Here is a 22,325-nt window from a genome sequence, read left to right on the forward strand (position 1 = left end):
GTGCTGAGTCATTATAAGATTTAGTTGCCTTTGTATGTGAAAGTCAGCCGAGGGATAAAATTGCTTAAGATCTATTTCCAAGGAGACACTTGTATTAAGTCTTCTCCTATCATTCTCTTCCAGGAGATATGAATAAGGATTGCAGGTAAAAATTTAGTTCAACTAGAGCTAGATGCGTTTGGGCAGGTTTAAGCTGTTTTGAAACTTCTCTTATTTTCAGTTTTAATGCTTCTTAAGTCTAGACACAATCTTTTAACTAGAAGGCAGAGACACAGGTCTGACCTTGGCCCCATCATCACACTTAGGTGACCTCAGATCAATCACGGAACTTGTCTGAGACTTCTCTGCTATTTTATATAAAACTAGAGGCCCAGTGCATGAATTCATGCACCAGTGGGGTCCCTAGGCTTGGCCTGTGGGATGGGGTCGAAACTGACTCTCCAACATCCCCTGAGGGGTCCCAGATTGCGAGAGGGCGCAGGCCAGGCCAAGAGACCCCACTGGTGCACAATTGGGGCCAGGGAGGGATGCGGGAGGTTGGCCATGCCGTGGGAGGCCTCCAGGGCGTGTCCGGCCCATCTTGCTCAGTCCCGATCAGCTGGACCCCAGCAGCAAGCTAACCTACAGGTTGGAGTGTCTGCCCCCTGGTAGTTAGTGCACATCATAGCGAGCAGTTGAGTGGCTTTAGCATATCATTAGCATATTACGCTTTGATTGGTTGAATGGACGACCGGACAACTCGACACTTAGCATATTAGGCTTTTATTATATAGGATTAAAATTTTAGAAATTAAAAATTAATACCTTTATACTTACCTCAAAAATTTTAGTCAAATGGTAAACATGGTATTATTGGAAATTTTTAAAGAAAATAAAATGGAAGTTGAACCTCTTTCACACATTAAAATGTTCAATGTTGAACCCTGCAAAACTCAAAATACTTCTGCTTCGTTGAGCCATTGGTGAGTTTGTGATAGTATATAGGCATTTATAAAGGTTCTTTCTTCTCATATTATCTTAGTTTGTTAGAAAATAACACTAAAAATCAAGTAAGTGAAAAATAATGTTATTTTCTATGGATTTAGATTTGAGATTTTATCTCTTTGGGCCTAGACAATGTTTTTATTATATTGATTACATACCATCTATATTACTGGGTACTAGCAAAGCAGATATGTTGAGACATGGTGGGTCCAGTTGTTTTCCCATTATAGACATGCGCAGAGGTTTAGTGCTTGGGGTTGTTTGGGATTAAGCTGCAAAATTGAAGCTGCTGACTTGCAGTCTGGACAGCTTTAGGCTTGGCTTTCTGCCACTGAAGCCTTTATTTGTTTTGGATGACCATGTCTCAGTCAGTTTGTAGCATTAGATCCAATATGTTCCCAAGGTATATCAATGCTGGGAATTCTTTGCTTCAGGAAGGGTTGAATTATTACCATAACAAGGACTTGTACCAGAGACTATCTTAACTTTTAATATTAATGCAGCTGCTACCATAGATTGTCTAAATGGCCATAAATAAAGCAAGATATTTTATCACAGTGATTTGGCCCTGTAAGAATTTGGTGCCAAAAATTTTAACAAAAGTTTAGTTAAATTAGACTGGTAAGATTGTGGAGTGATAGAAAATGTCTGGCAAATTTATGAGGTTACATGCTGATACGTTAAGCTCAGGGGAAAACATTCAGAGAATTTAAGTCATGCCAGGTTTGCTAAATTATTTGCACTTTTGATGATACTTCTGAAATCTTCGAGAAATATTGTGCTTTCTTAATATAATAGAAAAGCTATCATTTTAATACTAGAGGCCCAGTGCCACTTATCCTGGCCCCACTGCGCCTGCCTCCGCTGCCTGGTAGCACTGCTGCAGAGATAGGAGAGGCCCCAGCGCTTGCCAGCTATGAGCCTGGCTTCTGGCTGAGCAGCTCTCCCACTGTGGGAGCACACTGACCACCAGGGGGCAGTTCCTGTGTTGAGCGTCTGCCCCCTGGTGGTCAGTGCACGTCATAGCGACCGGTCGTTCTGCCATTAGGTTGATTTGTATATTAGCCTTTTATTATATAGGATTTTTGTTCTTGTGTATAGTCAGCAAACAGTGCAACTTGTGTTTACCCCAAGAAAGCAGTAAACAACCTCCTTTCTTTGGTGAGGAAGTATACATAGGCTCTGGACAACCAGCAGTGTTTGACTCATAGGAAACCCTTGAGAAAGTAAGTTGTGACTAAGGCATTGATGTGATCTGTTGTCCAAGCCAAAACACTTTTAAGAAGGAAAAGGGTTGCTGTTATTGTTGTTATTTTTTAATCCTCACCCAAGGATATTTTTTCCATTGATTTTATTGGGGGGGGGATGGGAGAGTGGAGCAGAGGGGGAGAGACAGAGAGAGAGAAACATGGATGTGAGAGAAACATGGATGTGAGAGAAACACATCCATTGTTGCTTCCCACATGCCCCCGACCAGGGCCAGGGATTGAGCCTGCAACTGAGGTATGTGCACTTGACCAGAATCAAACCCAAGACCATCCAGTGTGCAGGCTGACACTCTAACCGTGAGCCACACCGGCCAGGACTATAGCACTATTCTTAATCCTCATTTTACAATTTTGAAAACATGATATTGTAAGACTTGCCTGCTGTCACAAGGCAAATGAATACCAATAGCAAATGCAAACTGCCTAACTTCAGACATACCGCAGGGTCTGGTTAGGGCTCCAGAAATTTAAATGTAAACCATCAAATGTATCAGTGGATATAACATGAATGAGTAACTAAATACTAGAAATAGGAACTGATACTCAACCCATAGCAGAACCTTGGAGATGGTGCAGTCTAGCCTACTACTATGCACTAAGACTTAAGTCAGATCTTTGTAGTTTACAGAGAACTTGGCATTTATTATTAAAAGGCTATACTGTCATAGTCTTACAAAGCCAGATATTAATTGCGCTGAAATAGACACAAGTGTATTTGTTTTTAAATAAAGAACAAAGTAATTGTGGGAAAGCCATATTTAATTATTAAAGTAAAGTAGGTCAGATTAGGTCACTGTAGTTAATTTTTGGCATATTATGTTCCAATTGTAGAAACAAGTTCTACCATTTTCCTATTTGGTGAGAGGTGATGGGGTTAGGGGAGAGACAGGGAAAGACCCCAAAATGTCTTTCTACACTGTGTAGCTAGGGTGAACCTTTAAAATAGAAAATACTACCACTATCCTATGTAATAAAAGGGTAATATGCAAATTGACCCTAATGGCGGAACGACAGGGAACGACCATTCACTATGACATACACTGACCACCAGGAGGCAGATGCTCAAAACAGGAGCTTCCCCCTGGTGGTCAGTGTGCTCCCACAGGGGGAGCTCCACTCAGCCACAAGCTGGGCTGATGGCTGCAAGCGCAGCAGAGGTGTCAAAAGCCTCTCCCGCCTCCTCAGCAGTGCTAAGGATGTCCGTATGTGGCTTAAGCCTGGGCGGTCCTAAGCCAGCAGCTGGACATCCCCTAAGGGGTCCTGGGCTGTGAGAGGGCACAGGCTGGGCTGAGGGACCCCCCGAATGCACAAATTTTCATGCACAGGGACTCTAGTAATTATACAAGAGGCACAATTTATTATTAGGTAATGGACTTTCAGATACTTGTTATCCTCTAAATTCCTCCATTGCTTTATCTGTACCTCTTTTGTGGTATTTGGGGCATTTTCCCCTGGATTATTAATTTCAACATACTCCATTTCCTCCTTCCTGGTAGAAAGATCAAGAAGGATTCATTAGCTCTGGCCAATGTGGCTCAGTTGGTTGGAGCATCATCCCTTATATCAAAAGGTCAAGGATTCAGTTCCCAGTTAGGACACATGCCAGGATGCAGGGTTCAATCCCTGGTCTGGGTGTGTACAATCCATGTTTCTCTCTCTCCCTCTCCCTTTCTCTCTCTCTAAAATCAATAAAAGCATATCCTCTAGTGAGGATTAAAATAAAAAGAAAGAGGATTTATTGTCTCATAGTAGGATGCCATGCACACAATGGGATTCTTGACAAAGATGAACCAAATGGCTCTCCCTGACAAACCTGACCTGCTTTTATTGATCTGTCTTCTCACATAGGCAGTGCCTCTGCTCAGTACACAGGAGTCAGCCAGCATCAAATCAGGACTACTTCAGACTACAAAGCCCAGCCGGCAGGATTCTGTAGAAACAAAAATACTGCAGACATCCTATCTAATAATAGGGTAACATGTAAATTACCATCACTCCGCTACGCCCACGATTGGGCGGCAGGAGGCTGGGGGGCGGGACTCAGGGTGGCCTATCCGGCCATTGAGAGTCACGGATCCGCTGCCACTGAGGGGGGCTACGCTGCTGTTGAGAGGCGCAGGGGGCGGGACTCCCGCCCCCTGCGCCTCTCAACGGCCAGATCCGCGGCCGCTGAGGGGGCCTGCCATGGACACCCAGCTGCGCCTCTCAACGGCAGGGTAGCCAGGTGTCCGCGGATCTGGCCTTTGAGAGGCACAGGGGGCGGGAGTAGCCCCCCTCAGCGGCCGCGGACCATCAAAAGTGGGGGAGCTGGGTGCCTGTCTGGTGCACCAGCGGACAGGCACCCAGCTCCACCGTGAAAAGCGAAAGCGTGTAGGGGACCCTACACATGCATGATTGAATCATGCACTGGGCCTCTAGTTTTTATAAAAGAAAGTCAGGCAAGAGTGCGAAGAATCTGAAGTACTCATGGCAATTTGAATGAGGCACAGTCTTGTTTCCCTTTCTGGCTAGAGCTAAATTTAAGGCTCAACTGTGTCTATTGAATGAAACACATGTGTTTTATGTGCTTAACCTCAATTCTGACTTCATTTTTTATTTCCGCCTTCATTCCCCATCCCTAACATCCTCATCTATTAATTTTGGACCAATTACATATTAAATACATTAAATACAACTTTTTAATATGAATACTGATGGAAATTTTTATTACCACTCCTAAACCCTTTTTGGGAGAATCTTGTAGTAATAAAACTAAATCTTCAAAGGGTTACTTTTTCCATCAATTGGTAGTATGCAATATTGAATTTGGAGGGGTACATAATGTAGTTACACAACTACAACATGCATCACAATCTTCACCAGGTGAAGCAGGTGTCAGAATTGTAATTCTTTTGAGGGAAGGAGATGGTGTTTTGTCTTTCTTCTTTCCATAGTACCTAGAATGGTACCTTATACTTAAGAATTTATTGAATGAAATTGATAAATAATTGGTTGTTGCTTTTAGCACATATTGAGATAATGCATTTGTATATTTATTTAATTTCCTTTGGAAGTATATGAATGAATTATGTGTATATCACACCCTCATTCACTATTTGTTGATTACTTGCTATTATCCTATATAATAAAAGGGTAATGTGCAAATTGACTGTCACTCCAACACACAAGATGGCCACCACAAGATGGCCAGCAGGGGAGGGCAGTTGGGAGGGACCAGGCCTGCAAGGGAGGGCAGTTGGGGGTGATCAAACCTGCAGGGGAGGGCAGTTGGGAGGGACCCAGGCCTGCAGGGGAGAGCATTTGGGGGTGACCAGGCCTGCAGGGGAGGGCAGTTAGGGGTAAACAGGCTGGCAGGGGAGCAGTTAGGCATCAATCAGGCTGGCAGGGGAGTGGTTAGGGGTGATCAGGCTGACAGGCAGAAGCGGTTAGGGGCAATCAGGAAGGCAGGCAGGCGAGCAGTTGGGAGCCAGCAGTCCTGGATTGTGAGAGGGATGTCCGACTGACCGTTTAGACCCAAGCCCGGTGGGATCGGGCCTAAACGGGCAGTCGGACATCCCTCAAGGGCCCCAGATTGGAGAGGGTGCAGGCTGGGCTGAGGGATACCCACCCCCCGTGCACGAATTTCGTGCACTGGGCCTCTAGTATGTAGATAAAATAATAAAATGTAAATTAAGTTTGTCAAAGTCAATGATTATGGTATTACATTAGACAAATGTAATAGTAAATAACTATCATTTATTCAGTATCTACTCTGTATTAAACCTGACATAATATGTTTTTAAAATGCATTATCTTATTCAATTCTCATCTAATTAAGTGAAAAGATGATATTGACATTTTGCAAACGAGGGACATGTGTCTAAGAGAAGTTCAGTAAATTGCCACATTATGCCACTCTGCTGGTAAGTGGCATAGTTAGGATTCAAACTTTTGTCTGACAGCAAAACCTCTTTCATCTACACTCCAGTGAAACATAATAATGGAAGTTTCTGATTCAGGCAGGTGTTGGTTTAAGACAGATCATGCTCTCAGTTCTCCTCTGATGGGTCTAAGAATGGTTCCTGGAAAGAACAGTATTTCTGTATTTGTGGGATGATGAGAAGCAGCTGATTCGGTGGGCAGAGGTTAAGGATGCTGAAAATAGCTGAAGGGCCCAAAGAGCTCTCCAGTGGTACCATTTCTTGTGCAATTGATCCTTACCATAATTAGTGAAAGTGACATTCATTCTTGATTTATAACATTTTAAATATGCTAGTCGGATTCTTTTTAATCTTTAAAAATATGGTGGGGGACAAAAGTATAGTTGTGAGTATGTGAAACAGTTTATTTTTGTATTTTTATTTGTTAATTATTGTATTATTTTCCATAAAAACAACTGTCACCTATTTTTGTCCATCCTGTATGGCAGTGTCTGGATCCTAAGGAGAACTGAGAATTCTATGTCATGTTGGGATAGGCTAGTGATCAGTGGAAGGGAGTATTTTCTCCTGTGGAAGTTACAAAGATTGAAGTAGAAACTGGTAAAACATGCAGTTGAATATATGGTAAAAGAGTTTTCTTTCTAATGCCATGGTCTTTGGTAAAGTTTCATTTTAATATAATTAAAAGTAATTATAAGGGTTCAGGTGTTTTAAATGCATCTTTATTTATAGTTGCTCATACCTGTCAGCTTGAATGTATTTATTTGCTGTTTCTTCAATATATCAGATGTAAGAAAGAGTCTTGACTTTAGGAGACAATAATATGAACCTTTTGTGCTACCCTGTAGATATAACTACTTTTGGGATGACAGCAAAATCTGAATTATTTTAATATTGGTTATCATGACTCTGGTTGGTAAAGTAACATTTACAGAAGAAAATCTTGACTAGGAAACATTTTTCTAATTTGAGGTTTAAGATTTAATTTCTAAATATTGTTTATTTTTGAAATGTACATACACTGAGTGGCCAGATTATTATGATCTCTGAACGCATAATAATCTGGCCACTCAGTGTATATATCCTATGTAATAAAAGGCTAATATGCAAATTGTCCCCTCAACCAGGAGTTTGACCAGCAGGCAGGCCGGCCAACCGCCCATGTCCCCTCCCCCTGGCCAGGCTGGCCGGACCCCACCCATGCACGAATTCATGCACCAGGCCTCTAATATGTATATATTGAGTGGCCAGATTATTATGCGTTCAGAGATCATAATAATCTGGCCACTCAGTGTATAACTTAAGAGGAAAATCAGTTTGTATGGTTATTTAAGTTTTTCTTTTATTTTTGTTGTTGTTCTTTTAATTTAAAAAGAGGTACTTCCTAACTCAATTCTATGAGTTGAAATGCATTTATTAAGTCCAGTTAACTAAACCAAACTTGATTTAAAAAGAAAAAAAAATACCTATTTTCCCATTTACAGCAAACATAAACTAAATATATTATTTAATTTGTGATTTGATGGGTTAATGATTCTTTTAAACTATTTGACAAGGGCCCTGGCTGGTTCTCATATGGTTAGAGCATCATCCCATACACCAAAAGGTTGTTGGTTCGATTCCTGGTCAGAGCACGTACCTAGGTTTTGGGTTCAATCCCTGGTCGCATACAGGAGGCAACCTTTCGATGTTTCTCTCTCTCTTGAAAGCAATAAAAACATATCCTCAGGTGAGGGTTAAATAAATAAATAAATAAATAAATAAATAAATAAATAAACAAACAAACTATTCTACTAGGATTGTACTTGCCCTCTTCTTATGTTTCCTTGTGGTGTTGGTATACATACTTTGTTCAGTATACTATAGGAGGCTTTGAATACATAATTTGGGGAGGTTTTTTGGTACTTTTTATTTGAAATAAATATAGGTTCTCAGGAAGTTGCAGAAACATAATACAGAGGTCCCATGTAACCTTAGCCAGCAATGGTACTCATTTCCCCCAGCATTCACATCCTATATAATAAAAAGCTAATATGCAAATAGACCAAATGGCGGAACAACCAAACAACTGGTCGCTATCACGTATTTTGACCACCAGGGGGCTTGCATGGAACATGGCGGGCGTCGGCCATGCCAGGATGGTGGAGCAGGTGAGCGGGGCGCCAGGCCAAGGCGGGGCGCCGGTCACTGTCATCAGGGCGAGCCTCTGATGGTTACTGAAAATTCTTCGCTCCCGCGCACCACGGTCCCGCCTGGTGCTCGCACCTGCTGCTGGCACCAGCCCTGCTCACACCCGCAGCCAGCACTGGAGCCACCACTCACACCCGCTGCCAGTGCCCGGCGCCAGTCCAATCGCTCAGTGCCATCAGCGGGTGCAAGCAGCAGCTGCCAGCCTTGATTGCCCCTGAGGGCTTTTCTACCTCCCCCTGCTCCTGAGGGGCAATCAGGGAGCCAGTCCCACTCGCACCTGCTGCTGGTGCTGTCAGTGCGTGGGAGCGGGGACGACGGGAACAGGGCTGCCAAGCAGACAGGGGACTGGGGCCGCAGCAGGAGTGGCCAGGCCGGGGCATGGAGGATGGGCCGAGACCCGTCCCTGTTCCTACCGCAGCCTCAAGGATTACAGTCCTTTCAAAGTGCATGAATTCGTGCACTGGGCCCCTAGTTTTAAATAACTGCAGTACCACATTTCTTTTTCAATACATAATTTTTTATGAACTGTTTTCAGTTTTCATAAGCTCTTTTTCTTTTTATTATAAACCTGACAGGGAAAGAATTGAGCCCTATTAAATTTGTCCCTTTAACGTTGGTCTTTCCTATATGGGTTTGAATCTCTGAGATATTGTCCTCTAAATACACAAGCTACTTCCTAATGGAAAGGGGTATGTTGAGCTTGGCTCTTAGATCCAATACTTAGCATTTCCACATCATTATCTTCAGAGTAGAAATAATGAACCTTTCAAAGATGCCCGACCACCACTGTGGGGCCCTTTGGCTGCTTATTTATCTTCCCCCACTTCCGCAGGGCACCTTGCCATTGGCTTTCAGATTGTCTCCTCCCTCTTCTGAGGAATTTCTTCCTCATCCATCTACTCCCTCACCTTTGTCATCTGTGCAGCAGGGAGGCAACTCAGTTCTGCCTGACCCCAGGCCAGATGAGAATCATCAGCTCTCCCATGGGATGGTGATTCTCCACTTCTCAATGGATCGCTCTCTGGGCCCTCTCTGCAACTTTCTCTAACTTCCATAACCCTCTGAATTCAACTCCCTCATAACAAAATCCTCCTTACCTCCCTGAGAGCTCATATCCAGCGGGAATACCCAGCCCTGAACCTCCTCTCCCCTGCATCTGCTCAGTTTCTCTTCCTGCCTTCTCAGGAATCCTATGCTCTTATTGTCTCTTGTCTACATCTCTAGTTTTTGTCTCCTCTATGGATCCTTACCATCAGCATTTCTTAAGCCTGCTTAAGTATTTCCCAACCTTAAAAACTTCTCCCTTCCCCTTCTTCCCACTGCAGCTACTGCCCTCACTCTCTGCACTGTCCCTCACCCTTCTGGAAACTGTAGCCTCCAACTGGTTTGTCCTAATCCACTGCTTCATTCTTCCTATTTAATGTCTACACTGCAGCTAAAGGAATCTTTTAAAAACACAAATCTGACAATGTGACCTCTTTGCTTAAAACTCCCCAGTGGCTTACCACAGAGATAGAGTCTGAGGGTAAAACCAGTGTCCCTGCTTGGTTGGACCTCCAGGCTTCAGGCCCTGGCTCCTGCCTGCTTCTTCCAGCCTGACTGGAACCCTGCTTTCCTGCCCATGGCATCCTTTTACCTCCTGTCATTGGCCCTCTTGTTTGCATATGCTGTTTCTTCTGTGGGGATTGCTTCCTTCTCCCTGCTGCCCATCCTGTCCTTGTCAAGTAAACACCTGTTCATTTTGCAAATCTCACTTCTGCATTATTTCCTCATGTTAAGCTTTTCTAAATTATGGCATTCATACTGACCTATGCTGCTTTCTCTTCTTGGCACCCATTACACTTGTAACTTTTTAAAACTGTACTCACGTGGCTAATGTAAGCCTGTAAAGCTGGGGCGGGGGGGGGGGAGGGGCAGGCACCCTGTCTCCTGTTCCCTGTGCCTAATACACTGCGGCCACAATAGTTTTCATTGTTGGAGAAATGAGACAAAATGCTGCCTTTCCGCATATATGTTTTCATGAAAATGAAGCTATTAAAGGTATGTGAAGCTACTACTTTATAGAATACTGCTTATGAAAATTTAAAGTATAACATGAATCCTGTCAACTTAAGGTATAATATAAAGGAAGATTTAAAGAAATTTGAACATTTTGGGTTTTTTTGTGTGTTTTTTAAAAATATATATTTTATTGATTTTTTACAGAGAGGAAGGGAGAGAGATAGTTAGAAACATCGATGAGAGAGAAACATCGATCAGCTGCCTCCTGCACGCCCCACACTGGGGATGTGCCCACAACCAAGGTATGTGCCCTTGACCGGAATCTAACCTGGGACCTTTCAGTCCACAGGCTGATGCTCTATCCACTGAGCCAAACCAGTTTTGGCAAAACCTGAACATTTTGATACAAGCTGTTGGTTTACTGTATATAACTTAACAAAATCTTCCTTTACTTTTTAAAATCCTGTTTGAGGAAATTTTGTTTTTTCCAAGTTGGTGTCCCAGTGTCAAAAAGCCCCAGTCCTTTTACCTGTATTAGAACTTACAGTATGCAACTTCCTTCAATCCATATCTTAACTCTTTAAATTGCCTTTTCTGCCTACTTTGCTTTTCTTACAAACAAGAAAAGCCCTGAGTCTTCTTCATTTACTACTTAATCTTTTATTTAAGAAGACATTTTTTAATGATCATTCTGGTTCATTCTTTCCTTCTGCAAATATTTATTGTCTGCTGTGTGCCATCCACTGTTTCTGGGGCAGAGAGAGAGAGGGAAAGCTTAGTTCCCCTTACAGCTCACATTATCACTCATTGGTGCCTTATTTATATCATTTGAGTGCTGAATAACCTTCCATAGGTCTTTTTTTTTTTAATATATTTTATTGATTTTTTACAGAGAGGAAGAGAGAGGGATAGAGAGTTAGAAACATCGATGAGAGAGAAACATCGATCAGCTGCCTCTTGCGCACCCCCTACTGGGGATGTGCCCGCAACCAAGGTACATGCCCTTGACCGGAATCGAACCTGGGACCCTTGAGTCCGCAGGCCGACGCTCTATCCACTGAGCCAAACCGGTTTCGGCTTCCATAGGTCTTTTATATAATGGATTTCTCTTTAGAGGAACTTTTAGCTTAAATTAGATTATAAGTAGAATTCCATAAAGTAGTAGCTTTCTTCAATAAATATCAATATTAATTATTTTAAATTATATTTAAGATGGCCTAAAGTACTCCTTTAACTCCATTACTAGTTTATTTCTCAGAGATTTGATGTTATGGGATCAGGCCTGATTAGTCTTGGAGAGGAAGCATGCATCATACAGGGACATTACACGGACTACATGAGCTCTGCAGTTCTTTCAGGTGGGAAAAGAAAAGAATATGCAATTCAGTATCATGGGTATTTATTAGCATATCAGTTCAGCTCCATTAGAGTTTATTGGCACTAGGAATTAGAATTTATTTGTTGACATTTTAATCTTTGATTTCTATAACCATTTATTCTATTCACTTATAAGTCACCTGAATGGGCTTTCATTCATTGTTATAAAGTAGCAGAAAAAGTATTAACTTTTAAACTTTACCACCTCATAAGTAACAAAGTGTAATTCATTATTAAGCAATTTGCTCACATATATATTCTTTTGTTTTTCAAGTCAATGCCCAAAAATATGGTGTCTCGTCTTTGTGAATCTAAAAAGGTTTGTGCTGCAGCTGATATGCAACTTCAGGTATGTCTGTACTTTCGTTCATGTCTTAACTCTTTAAATTGTTCTCAAGTTTTCCAGAGTAATTATTCAAAATAAATATATAACTTTTAAATTCTTTCCAATGCTACACAGTTATTATAATAATTATGCTTCTAAAACATCTTTTATCTGAGTTCAAAGAACTTAACCAAATTGACTAATTCAATCCTCACTGTCCTAATGAAGTAGATGTTAAATGTGGTTATTTTCTATATTCAGTCAGGTAAATCAAAACTTGGAAAAGTTACATGATTTCTTCTAAATCATACATTTTAGCAACAAATTTATATATTGTTATTCACTTTGCTTTAAAAAAATGTGTTTTTAGATGTGAAGTCTAATGAAGAGTAATGATTTTATTTCAGTAACATTCAAAGCCTATTTTCCAGGTTTCCAGATAAAGACTAGAAAGACTTTATGAATCATCTTTTGTATGAAAAAAATTAGAGGCACGGATTTCGTGCACCAGGAGAAGGGGGGGCGGAGTCCCTCAGCCTGCTCTGTACCCTTGGGGGATGTCAGACGCCACATGCAACAGTGACCATACTTTTCATACAGGTGAAAGGCATCTTGCTGTTGTATGGGGGCTACATTTTTTTGCCCTGATTATAAAAAGTAGTACATAACATGATCCTTCTGAGGCAGTAGTACCATTTTCCCCGTCTTATGGGTGGAAAAACTGAAGCAGAGAGAAGTTAAGTAATAGACTTTGTCACACAGTTATAAGTGTCAGAATCAGGGCTGACCACAAAATGTGCAAGCCAGAGTTCATGCATGTCATCGCTGCATCATCCTGTTTTTTCAGTGTTTAGAGTAGCCTTGCCTCTTAATTTTTAAGTCTAAGAGACTGTTTCCAATATATAGGGTAGGATCCCTAGGCCTGGCTGGCGATCAGGGCCATCTTTGGGGTGACCAGCGGGCGTGGCGATCGGGAGGGCCCCCACTGGCACCTGCCCCCCCCATCACTTCCCTCTTGTGGGGCAAACGCTCAACGCAGGAACCGCCCACAGCTGGTCGTTCCACCATTCGATCAGTTTGCATGTTAGGATTTTATTATGTAGGATGCCAGGTCTACATGATACCAGATGTTTGGGTTATTTGTAATTACTGAGATTGCTTATGGAATTCTTACTCTTTATCAGATCTTCGAAGTTATATAAACATAACCTAAACACCCATCTTTCATCTCAAGCATCTCAAAATATTTACTTTATAATGATCTAGTTATCTATTTAAAAGTGTAGCCACTCCTTAATTGCTTTATACTTTTGTAAAATTCAGTCCCTAAAAAGTAATTATGAGCTTTGTTTTTTTGTACCTTAAAATATATATTTCAGTAAAAAAAATACCTACTGTAGACAAAACAGTAAATTTACATTTAATTTACATTATTTAGTATCTATTTATATCAATATAATTAAAAATGAATTTCTGAATTATTTTTTTAAATTAGCATTACTTGGAAAAAGTCTTTTAATTTGCTGATAATTATAGTACAAGTCCTAGTTTAAAACTTTTTGTCGTGGCTCTTATTTTGAACAGTTGTTCCAATGATATTCTTTTAAAATGGAAAACCAACTTTTCACTCCTCCCACCCTCTAGAAAGAATAACCCCTTGAGATGGAGAGAATAGGAAAGATGGAAAGGGAGAGGGAGGAGGGGGGAGAGAGAGATAGAGAGAGAGAACCTCTTACTAGAGGAACCATAGGAACCAGCTTTCATATTATACAATAGTCTCTTTGTACAGTGGAGAAAAACAAGGGTGGAAAGGAAATGGATTATTTCAGATTTCTAGAGGGGTATTAAAATTATAATTTTTTTCTTTTTCTTTTTTTTTTTTTTTTTTTTTTTTTTTTTGCAGTGCATTGTTTTACAAATAGACTCTTAATTTTCTGTAGCTCTAAAGATCTTGATCCCAGGCATGCATTATTCCCTTGGTGAGCAAATAGGCTCATCACTTTAGAATTGTTTGGTTTATCTGCAAATGAGCGTGAAATACATGCATTTGATTTATTTTGCTCTGTTTTTTTAATTTAAAAAAAAATCTTCCATGCTTATGCCTTTTATTTGTGAAAGATAAAATTGAAAGAATGAAACTCTTGAATTCTTATTTGTTTATAGATTGTGACAAGAAAAACACACACACCAAAAAATCCAACATCTCAGTTGAGATTAGAATTTGAAAGTTTTAATTCCTAATAATTTATCCAGTTAGAATATAGACAAGACTTGTATGGGTAATTTTGGCTCCTGTTTATCTTTATGCATTGTTATTTATTATAGAATATAGAATTGAAAGAGCTATATGTAGCTGTACGTTTAGATTACCATTTATATTTAGAAAATGTCTATATTTTTCTAGGGGATGTTTAAACTTGACTTTATAATTTAGAACCATAATTCTATATCTAGATGAAGCCAGAAGCTACAAGTCATTTAAATTCTTCTTCTATCCAAACTAATCCTCACTTCTTTCAAGTCAACAGCTGCACATTCTCTGCAAATTCTATTTTTGAATCAGAAAGATACATATCAGAAACGTAATTGCATATCAGAATTTTTTCTTTAAAATAAAACATTTTCTACTTTCTTATTTCAGGTGAACTCCAAACAATGATAACAGTCAAGTCAAAAAACATTTTATCATTACTATAGATTTTATGCAAAATTTAGTTTTCAGAACTAAGCAGCAGATTTCACATTCAAACTTTTTCTAATGCTTTATTCTCCTATTATGTTTCAATGGCCTATATCTTCTACTTTGAGGTGAGTGATCCTTTTCTTCTGGTCACCTCCTTAAACCAGAATTGTCCCTGCACAGCAACTGCTGCTTTTGCACCTCCTGGTACCAGATGTGACTTGGCTCTAGCTCCAGATTCTCCAACAGCTGTGCCAGAATTCTTTGTAACATCTGTCTTTACGAGACACTAGATTGTTATTCCTTTCTCCACCTCACCCCACCTTTTTATCTTCTTTTACCTCTCCTTACAAAACTAGGATTCTGACCATTTCATTTTTCTCACTTAAGATATATGGGATTCCAGGGATAAATGCAAACAGAATTTGTTAGGTTCTAGTCACAGTCATAACTTTATTTTTCATATTTCTAACCATATTTATTGCCAATACAGAGAAAGGCAAAATTTAAGTTGTGTGTTCACAAATTCAAGTTGCTACATTATATTTAAAGAGTACCTTACAGATAAGATTCAAAATTCCTTAATATCTTTAATCGTGAAAGGTTGAGAGCTTTCCTTTTCATCATTGACATAGTGTTAAATATTGAACAAAATATATCTCAAGCCATATACATTATATTTGTGAATGTTTTAGACTGTGATTTAAAAGTATTATTTTGGAATGCATATAACACATCTTAGGTATAGGAATGGGCTACCCAAACTAAATAGATGTTTTCATCTGTCTAGGTCTTTTATGCCATTTTGGATCAAATTTACCATGGGAAGCATCCCCTGAGGCGATCAACCACAGACATTCTCAAGGAAACACAGGAGAAATTTTATGGCTTACCATACGTTCCAAACACTGTGAGTCTAGCATTTTGATCCTGTCATGTGCCATTGAGTGGTTCTGCTAGTGCCGTGGTCGGCAAACTGCGGCTCTTTGGCCCTTTGAGTGTGGCTCTTCCGGCCTGGGAAAGTCTATTTTGAAGAAGTGGCGTTAGAAAAGTTTAAGTTTAAAAAATTTGGCTCTCAAAAGAAATTTCAATCGTTGTACTGTTGATATTTGGCTCTGTTGACTAATGAGTTTGCCAACCACTGTGCTAGTGTATCTATCAGTAGTTAGTAGGTTGTAATCACCTTCCCCCTCCCATAAATTTGAATCCTTACATTTATATCAACATTTCACATGGAGCAAATGATAGAAATTGCCTGGCTTAGTTAATGTCTCCAGCCATGCATATTTTTAAATTTTTTTTAATTTTATTTTTCGCTAATCCTCGCCCAAGGCAATTTTTCCATTGATTTTTACAAAGAGTAGAAGGGAGTGGGAGAGACAGAGAGAGAGAAACATTGATGTGAGAGAGACACATTGATTGGCTGCACACTTGCCCCAGCCAGGCTAGAGATCAAGCCTGCAACCCAGGTACATGCCCTTGACCACAATCAAAACCGGGACCCTTCAATCCACAGGCCAGTGTTCTATCCAGTGAGCCAAATCAGCTAGGACTCTAGTCATAAATTTACACGTGTTTATTTTCTTCCTGGTAGCAGTGTTTTCCTAAATTCCTAAGAAAATGGAATAAAAAAAGGTCTTTGGCATCAGTCTGTATTCTTTTTAATTACTTTTCTGTAAGAAGAAAAATGGTTAGCCATATAAGATAATATGATTATCAATTCTAATCCTATCTAATAAAAGAGTAATATGCAAATTGACCATACACCCACAAGCCACGCCCACCAGCCAATCAGGAGCAAGTATGCAAATTAACCCAACCAAGATGACTGTGGCCACGGAGAGAGCAGGAGGCTTGAGTTGCCCCCGCGATGGAGGAAGCCAAGCTTTCCCCCAGATCTGGCCTGCCTTGGTCTCCGCTCAAGGCTACAAAGTTTCAATTATAGAAGATAAATAAACCCCCAAAAAAATGGCGGCAGCCACCAAGCTGGAGAGAGCAGAAGGCTTGAGTTGCGATGGAGGAAGCCAAGCTTTCCGCCTGCCCTGGCCTTCCTTGACCTCTGCTCAAGGCTACAAAGTTTCAATTATAGACGATAAATAAATCCCAATAAAAACGGCTGCGGCCACGGATTGAGCAGGAGGCTTGGCTCCGCTCAAGGCTACAAAGTTTCAATTATAGAAGATAAATAAATTCCAGATACCAGGGCCTCCGCGTGGGTCGCCGGGGGCCGTGGCCAGCCTGCAAACCACCACTGGCCCCTCGTCCAGGCCGCCCCACGCCCCAAGGGAACCCCCACCCTGATCTGGAACACCCTTCAGGGCAAACCATCCGGCCCCCACCCGTGCACCAGGCCTCTATCCTATCTAATCCTATATAATAAAGAGTTAATATGCAAATTGACCATCACTCCAACACACAAGATGGCCACCCCCATGTGGTCAAAGATGGCTGCCCCCATGTGGACATAAGATGGCTGCCACAAGATGGCCGGCAGGGGATGGCAGTTAGGGACAATTGGGCCAGCAGAGGAGGGCAGTTGGGGGCGACCAGGCTGGCAAGGGAGGGCAGTTAGGGGTGACTAGGCTGGCAAGGGAGGGAAGTTAGGGGTGACAGGGCCAGCAGGGGAGGGCAGTTGGGGGCAACCAGGCTGGCAGGGGAGGGCAGTTAGGGGCAACCAGGCTGGCAGGGGAGGGTAGTTAGGGGCAACCAGGCCGGCAGGGGAGGGCAGTTAGGGGTGACCAGGCTGGCAGGGAAGGGCAGTTGGGGACAATCGGGCCGGCAGGGGAGTGGTTAGGGGGTGATCAGGCTGGCAAGCAGAAGCAGTTCGGGGCAATCAGGCAAGCAGGCAGGCAAGCAGTTGGGAGCCAGAAGTCCTGGATTGTGAGAGGGATCCCAGATTGGAGAGGGTGCAGGCTGGGCTGAGGGACACACACACACACACACACACACACACACACACACGGTGCACGAATTTCGTGCTCTGGGCCTCTAGTAAAAGAATAATATGCAAATTGACCGTCACTCCAACACACAAGATGGCTGCCCCATGTGGTCAAAGATCCTGCCCCCATGTGGACACAGATGGCCGCCACAACATGGCCAGCAGGGGAGGGCAGTTGGGAGGGACCAGGCCTGCAAGGGAAGGCAGTTGGGGGCGATCAAGCCTGCAGGGGAGGGCAGTTAGGGGTGACCAGGCCTGCAGAGGAGGGAAGTTGGGGGCAACTGGGCCTGCAGGCAAGGGCAGTTGGGGGGGACCCAGGCCTGCAGGGGAGAGCAGTTGGGGGGGACCAGGCCTGCAGGGGAGGGCAGTTAGGGGCAAACAGGCTGGCAGGGGAGCAGTTAGGCATCAATCAGGCTGGCAGCGGAGTGGTTAGGGGGTGATCAGGCTGGCAGGCAGAAGCGGTTAGGGGCAATCAGGAAGGCAGGCAGGCAGGCAAGCAGTTGGGAGCCAGCAGTCCTGGATTGTGAGAGGGATGTCTGACTGCCCTCGAGGGGTCCCAGATTGGAGAGGGTGCAGGCTGGGCTGAGGGACATCCCCCCCCGTGCATGAATTTTGTGCACCGGGCCTCTAGTCAAATATATGTCTCAACTAAGATCATTTAGTTATGATTATGTAGGGATTAAAAGTGAAGATCTGAAGTCATGCTTTTTTTTAGTCCTCCAAGTTATGGTGGAAAGAATATTGGCTGGTACATTTGGCAGTGTCACTGACTTCTTTGCATGGGATAGAAACCCAACTCATAAAGGAAATTTATTGAGTCTCATAACTGAAAGGAACAGATATATATCTGGTTTCAGTTAAGTTGGATCTAGTTCTATTTTCTTAGAAAATATTGTTAGAAATGTTTATCTTTCCATTTCTCAGCTTTTTTTTCTCTGTATTTGTTTCATTCTCAGGCAGACTGTGCTTGCTTGGGGTGTTGTGCTACCTGTAGTTCCAGGATTAACTTCTAACTTAATAGTAGAGATCATCTGTAAACTGTAAAATGTCAAGCAAATGATTTTTATTATGGTATTGTGTACCAACACATGTTGTGCTAAGAGGTTAAGTTAATCAGTAAACTATAAGTGTCCAATAGACTTCAGGTCCGAACACTCAAATATGCATTAGAATAGTTCATATTTACCAGTAATCGGGTATTTTATGTTCCTAACATTCTTATCTATCAACAGTTTTTGATTATCTTAAAATTTTAATAATCAGCTCCAGCTATATAATGCTAAATATATTCCATACCTATTTTTTATCTTATATGTAATTTATTGTTCTAATGTCGTGTGCTAAAGCTCTGGATTATCTGTATTAGTGAAAATTTGTAATAAGAATAATCTAACTTCTGATCTGGCTAGTGTTTCTCAGTGGTTAGAGCATCAGCTCGGCATACCAAAGAGTTGTAGGTTTGATTCCTGCTCAAGGGCATGTACCTGGGTTGAAGGTTCAATCCCAGGCCCTGGTTGGGGCACATACAGGAGCAACCAATCGATGTGTTTCTCTCTTTCTTGTTTCTCTCTCTCTCTCTCTCTCTCTCTCTCTCTCTCTCTCTCTCCCTCTCTCCCTCCCTCCCTCCCTCCCTCCCTCCCTCCCTCCCTCTCCCCCCTCCCTCCCTCCTTCCCTCCCTCTATCTCTCCATTCCTCCCTCTCGCCCTCTCTAAAAAAAAAAAAAAAATCCTCTAATGAGGATCAACAATAAATAAATAAGAAAGCATCTAACTTCATCAGTGGAAAAAATCATAACAATTGCCTAGATTGTAAGAGTTTTTCTAGTTTACAGTCATCGCACGTTTCACGTGCTTTTGTTTTTGTGTGTTTTTATGCTTATTTTATATTTCTTGCTTAGCATTCAAATGGATGTGACTTATAAAGCAATTATTAATGAACATTAAGGGAGAGTTCCATAATAATACAATGATAGTACAGGATTTTAATACCCCACTCACATCAATGGGGATAGATAATCCAGACAGAAACTATTCTATAATAATAAAAGGGTAATATGCTAATTAGGGTGGACATCTTCCAGACGTCCTTCTGGACAAAGCTGCAGTGGCCGTGAGGGCCGGAGAGGAGAGACAGGAGAAGAGAGGGCCTGGCAGCTGCAGTGGCCATGAGGGCCGGAGAGGAGAGGGCGGAGAGGAGAGGGCCTGGCAGCTGCAGTGCCGTGAGGGCCGGAGAGGAGAAGGCGGAGAGGAGAGGGCCTGGCAGCTGCAGTGGCCGTGAGGGCCGGAGAGGAGAGGGCGGAGAGGAGAGGGCCTGGCAGCTGCAGTGCCGTGAGGGCCGGAGAGGAGAAGGCGGAGAGGAGAGGGCCTGGCAGCTGCAGTGGCCGTGAGGGCCGGAGAGGAGAGGGCGGAGAGGAGAGGGCCTGGCAGCTGCAGTGCCGTGAGGGCCGGAGAGGAGAAGGCGGAGAGGAGAGGGCCTGGCAGCTGCAGTGGCCGTGAGGGCCGGAGAGGAGAGGGCGGAGAGGAGAGGGCCTGGCAGCCACAGCAGCCATGAGGAGCGGAGAGGAGAGGGCGGAGAGGAGAGGGCGGAGAGGAGAGGGCCTGGCAGCTGCAGTGGCCGTGAGGGCCGGAGAGGAGAGGGCGGAGAGGAGAGGGCCTGGCAGCCACAGCAGCCATGAGGAGCGGAGAGGAGAGGGCGGAGAGGAGAGGGCGGAGAGGAGAGGGCCTGGCAGCTGCAGTGGCCGTGAGGGCCGGAGAGGAGAGGGTGGAGAGGAGAGGGCGGAGAGGAGAGGGCCTGGCAGTCCTGGGCTGCGGTGCACTGGAAGTCCCACCTCTGCGCATGAGCTGCACAGGAAACACCTTTTCTGACCGCTCACTCCTTAGCTAAGCTCCCCATACACCACTCGCAGTGTTCTTGGTAACTTGGGTAATAACAATCCAAGAAGGTGATCTAGGGTTTTTCCACCACACTCCTGGAGGAAAAAAACGGAGGTCCGCTGCTGGAGGGCTAAGAAATGTCATATCCTGCCCTAGCCAGTCTGGCTCAGTGAATAGAGCCTCGGCCTGCGGACCATAGAGTCCCGGTTGGATTCCAGTCAAGGACATGTACCTAGGTTGCAGGCTTCTCCCTGGCTCGGGCCCAGGTCAGGGCTCATGCAGGAGGCAACCAATCGATGTGTCCCTCTCACATTGATGTTTCTCTCTGTCTTTCCCTCTCTCTTTCACGCTCTCTAAAAATCAATGGAAAAATATTCTCAGGTGAGGAAGGAAGGAAGGAAGGAAGGAAGGAAGGAAGGAAGGAAGGAAGGAAGGAAGGAAGGAAGGAAGGAAGGGAGAGGAGAGAGAGAGAGAGAGAGAGAGAGAGAGAGAGAGAGAGAGAGAGAGAGAAGAAAGAAAGGAAGGAAGGAGAGAAGGAAGGAAGGAAGGAAGGAAGGAAGGAAGGAAGGAAGGAAGGAAGGAAGGAAGGAAGGAAGGAAGAAATGTCATATCCTATGAAAGAGACATCTTGAAAATGCCTAAAGAAAGTTCTCATTTTTTCGTGGTGAAGGGACTGGTGTTGATGAAAACACCTTGGCGGCTGTGAGGACCGGCAGCTGCAGTGGGGTGATGGGGGCAGCGCCTTACCTTGATCAGCCAGTCACCTCCCACGGAGGGAGGCCAGACTGCGGCTTGGGAGTGGGCCTAAGCCATCAGTAGGACATCCCCTGAGGGCTCCTGGACTGTGAGAGGGGGCAGGCCGGGCTGAGGGACGCCTCCAGTGCACGAATTTTTGTGCACCGGGCCTCTAGTAAAGGAATAATGGCCTTAGATGTCATATTAGACAAGATTGACTTTATAGAGATTTTTAGAACATTTCATTCAAAAACTCCAGAGTATATGTTGTTGTTTTCACATACACATGGAACATTTTCCTGTATAGATTACATATTAGGTCACAAAACAAACCTCAATATATTCAAGAAGATTAAAATCATATTAATATCTTTTCTAACCGCAATATCATGAAACTAGAAATCAGCTACAGGAAGAAAACTGAAAAAAAGACAAATACATGGAAACTAAACATCATGCTACTAAATAGCCAATGGATCAGACTGGAAACCAAAAACTATCTTGAAGCAAATGAAAATGAAAACACTTTTCAAAATTAATGGTATGCAACAAAAGCAGTTCCATGAGGGTATTTCACAAGCTGACCTCAACAAACAAGAAAAATCCCAAATAAACAATCTAATTTTGTACTTAAAGGAACTAAAAAAAGAAGAATAAACAAAATTCAAAGTAAACAGAACGAAGGAAATAGTTAAGATCAGAGGAGAAATAAATGAAATAGAAATTATAAAAGCTTGATAAAACTAAGAACGGGTTCTTTGGATAGATAAACATATTGACAAACCTTTAGCCAGACTCATCAAGAAAAAAGAACATGCAAACAAATGCAATCATAAGTGAGGGAGTTACAACTGATACCATAGAAATACAAATTTGACAATCTAGAAGTAATGTATAAATTTCTAGAAGTATATAACCTTCCAAGACTGTACTGGTTAGGAATAGAAAATCTAAGCAGACTGATTACTAGTAATAAAATTGAAGCAGTAATCAGAAACTTACAGCAAATTAAAATCCAGAACTAGATAACT

General features: G+C 42.6%; 1 protein-coding gene across 3 annotated transcripts in view; it reads left to right on the forward strand.

The window, feature by feature from the left end:
• MIPEP (mitochondrial intermediate peptidase) overlaps positions 1-22,325 on the forward strand; it is a 230,656-nt gene that overhangs the window by 118,387 nt on the left and 89,944 nt on the right. For all 3 annotated transcript variants that reach the window (XM_079778651.1, XM_079778652.1, XM_079778654.1), the window contains 2 exons: positions 12,015-12,089; positions 15,536-15,655. In XM_079778651.1, coding sequence (XP_079634777.1) covers positions 12,015-12,089; positions 15,536-15,655 — 195 coding nt within the window. The remainder of the gene's footprint in view (positions 1-12,014; positions 12,090-15,535; positions 15,656-22,325) is intronic.

Source organism: Cnephaeus nilssonii, assembly GCF_951640355.1.
Source record: "Cnephaeus nilssonii genome assembly, chromosome: 8".
Classification (NCBI taxonomy): domain Eukaryota; kingdom Metazoa; phylum Chordata; class Mammalia; order Chiroptera; family Vespertilionidae; genus Cnephaeus; species Cnephaeus nilssonii.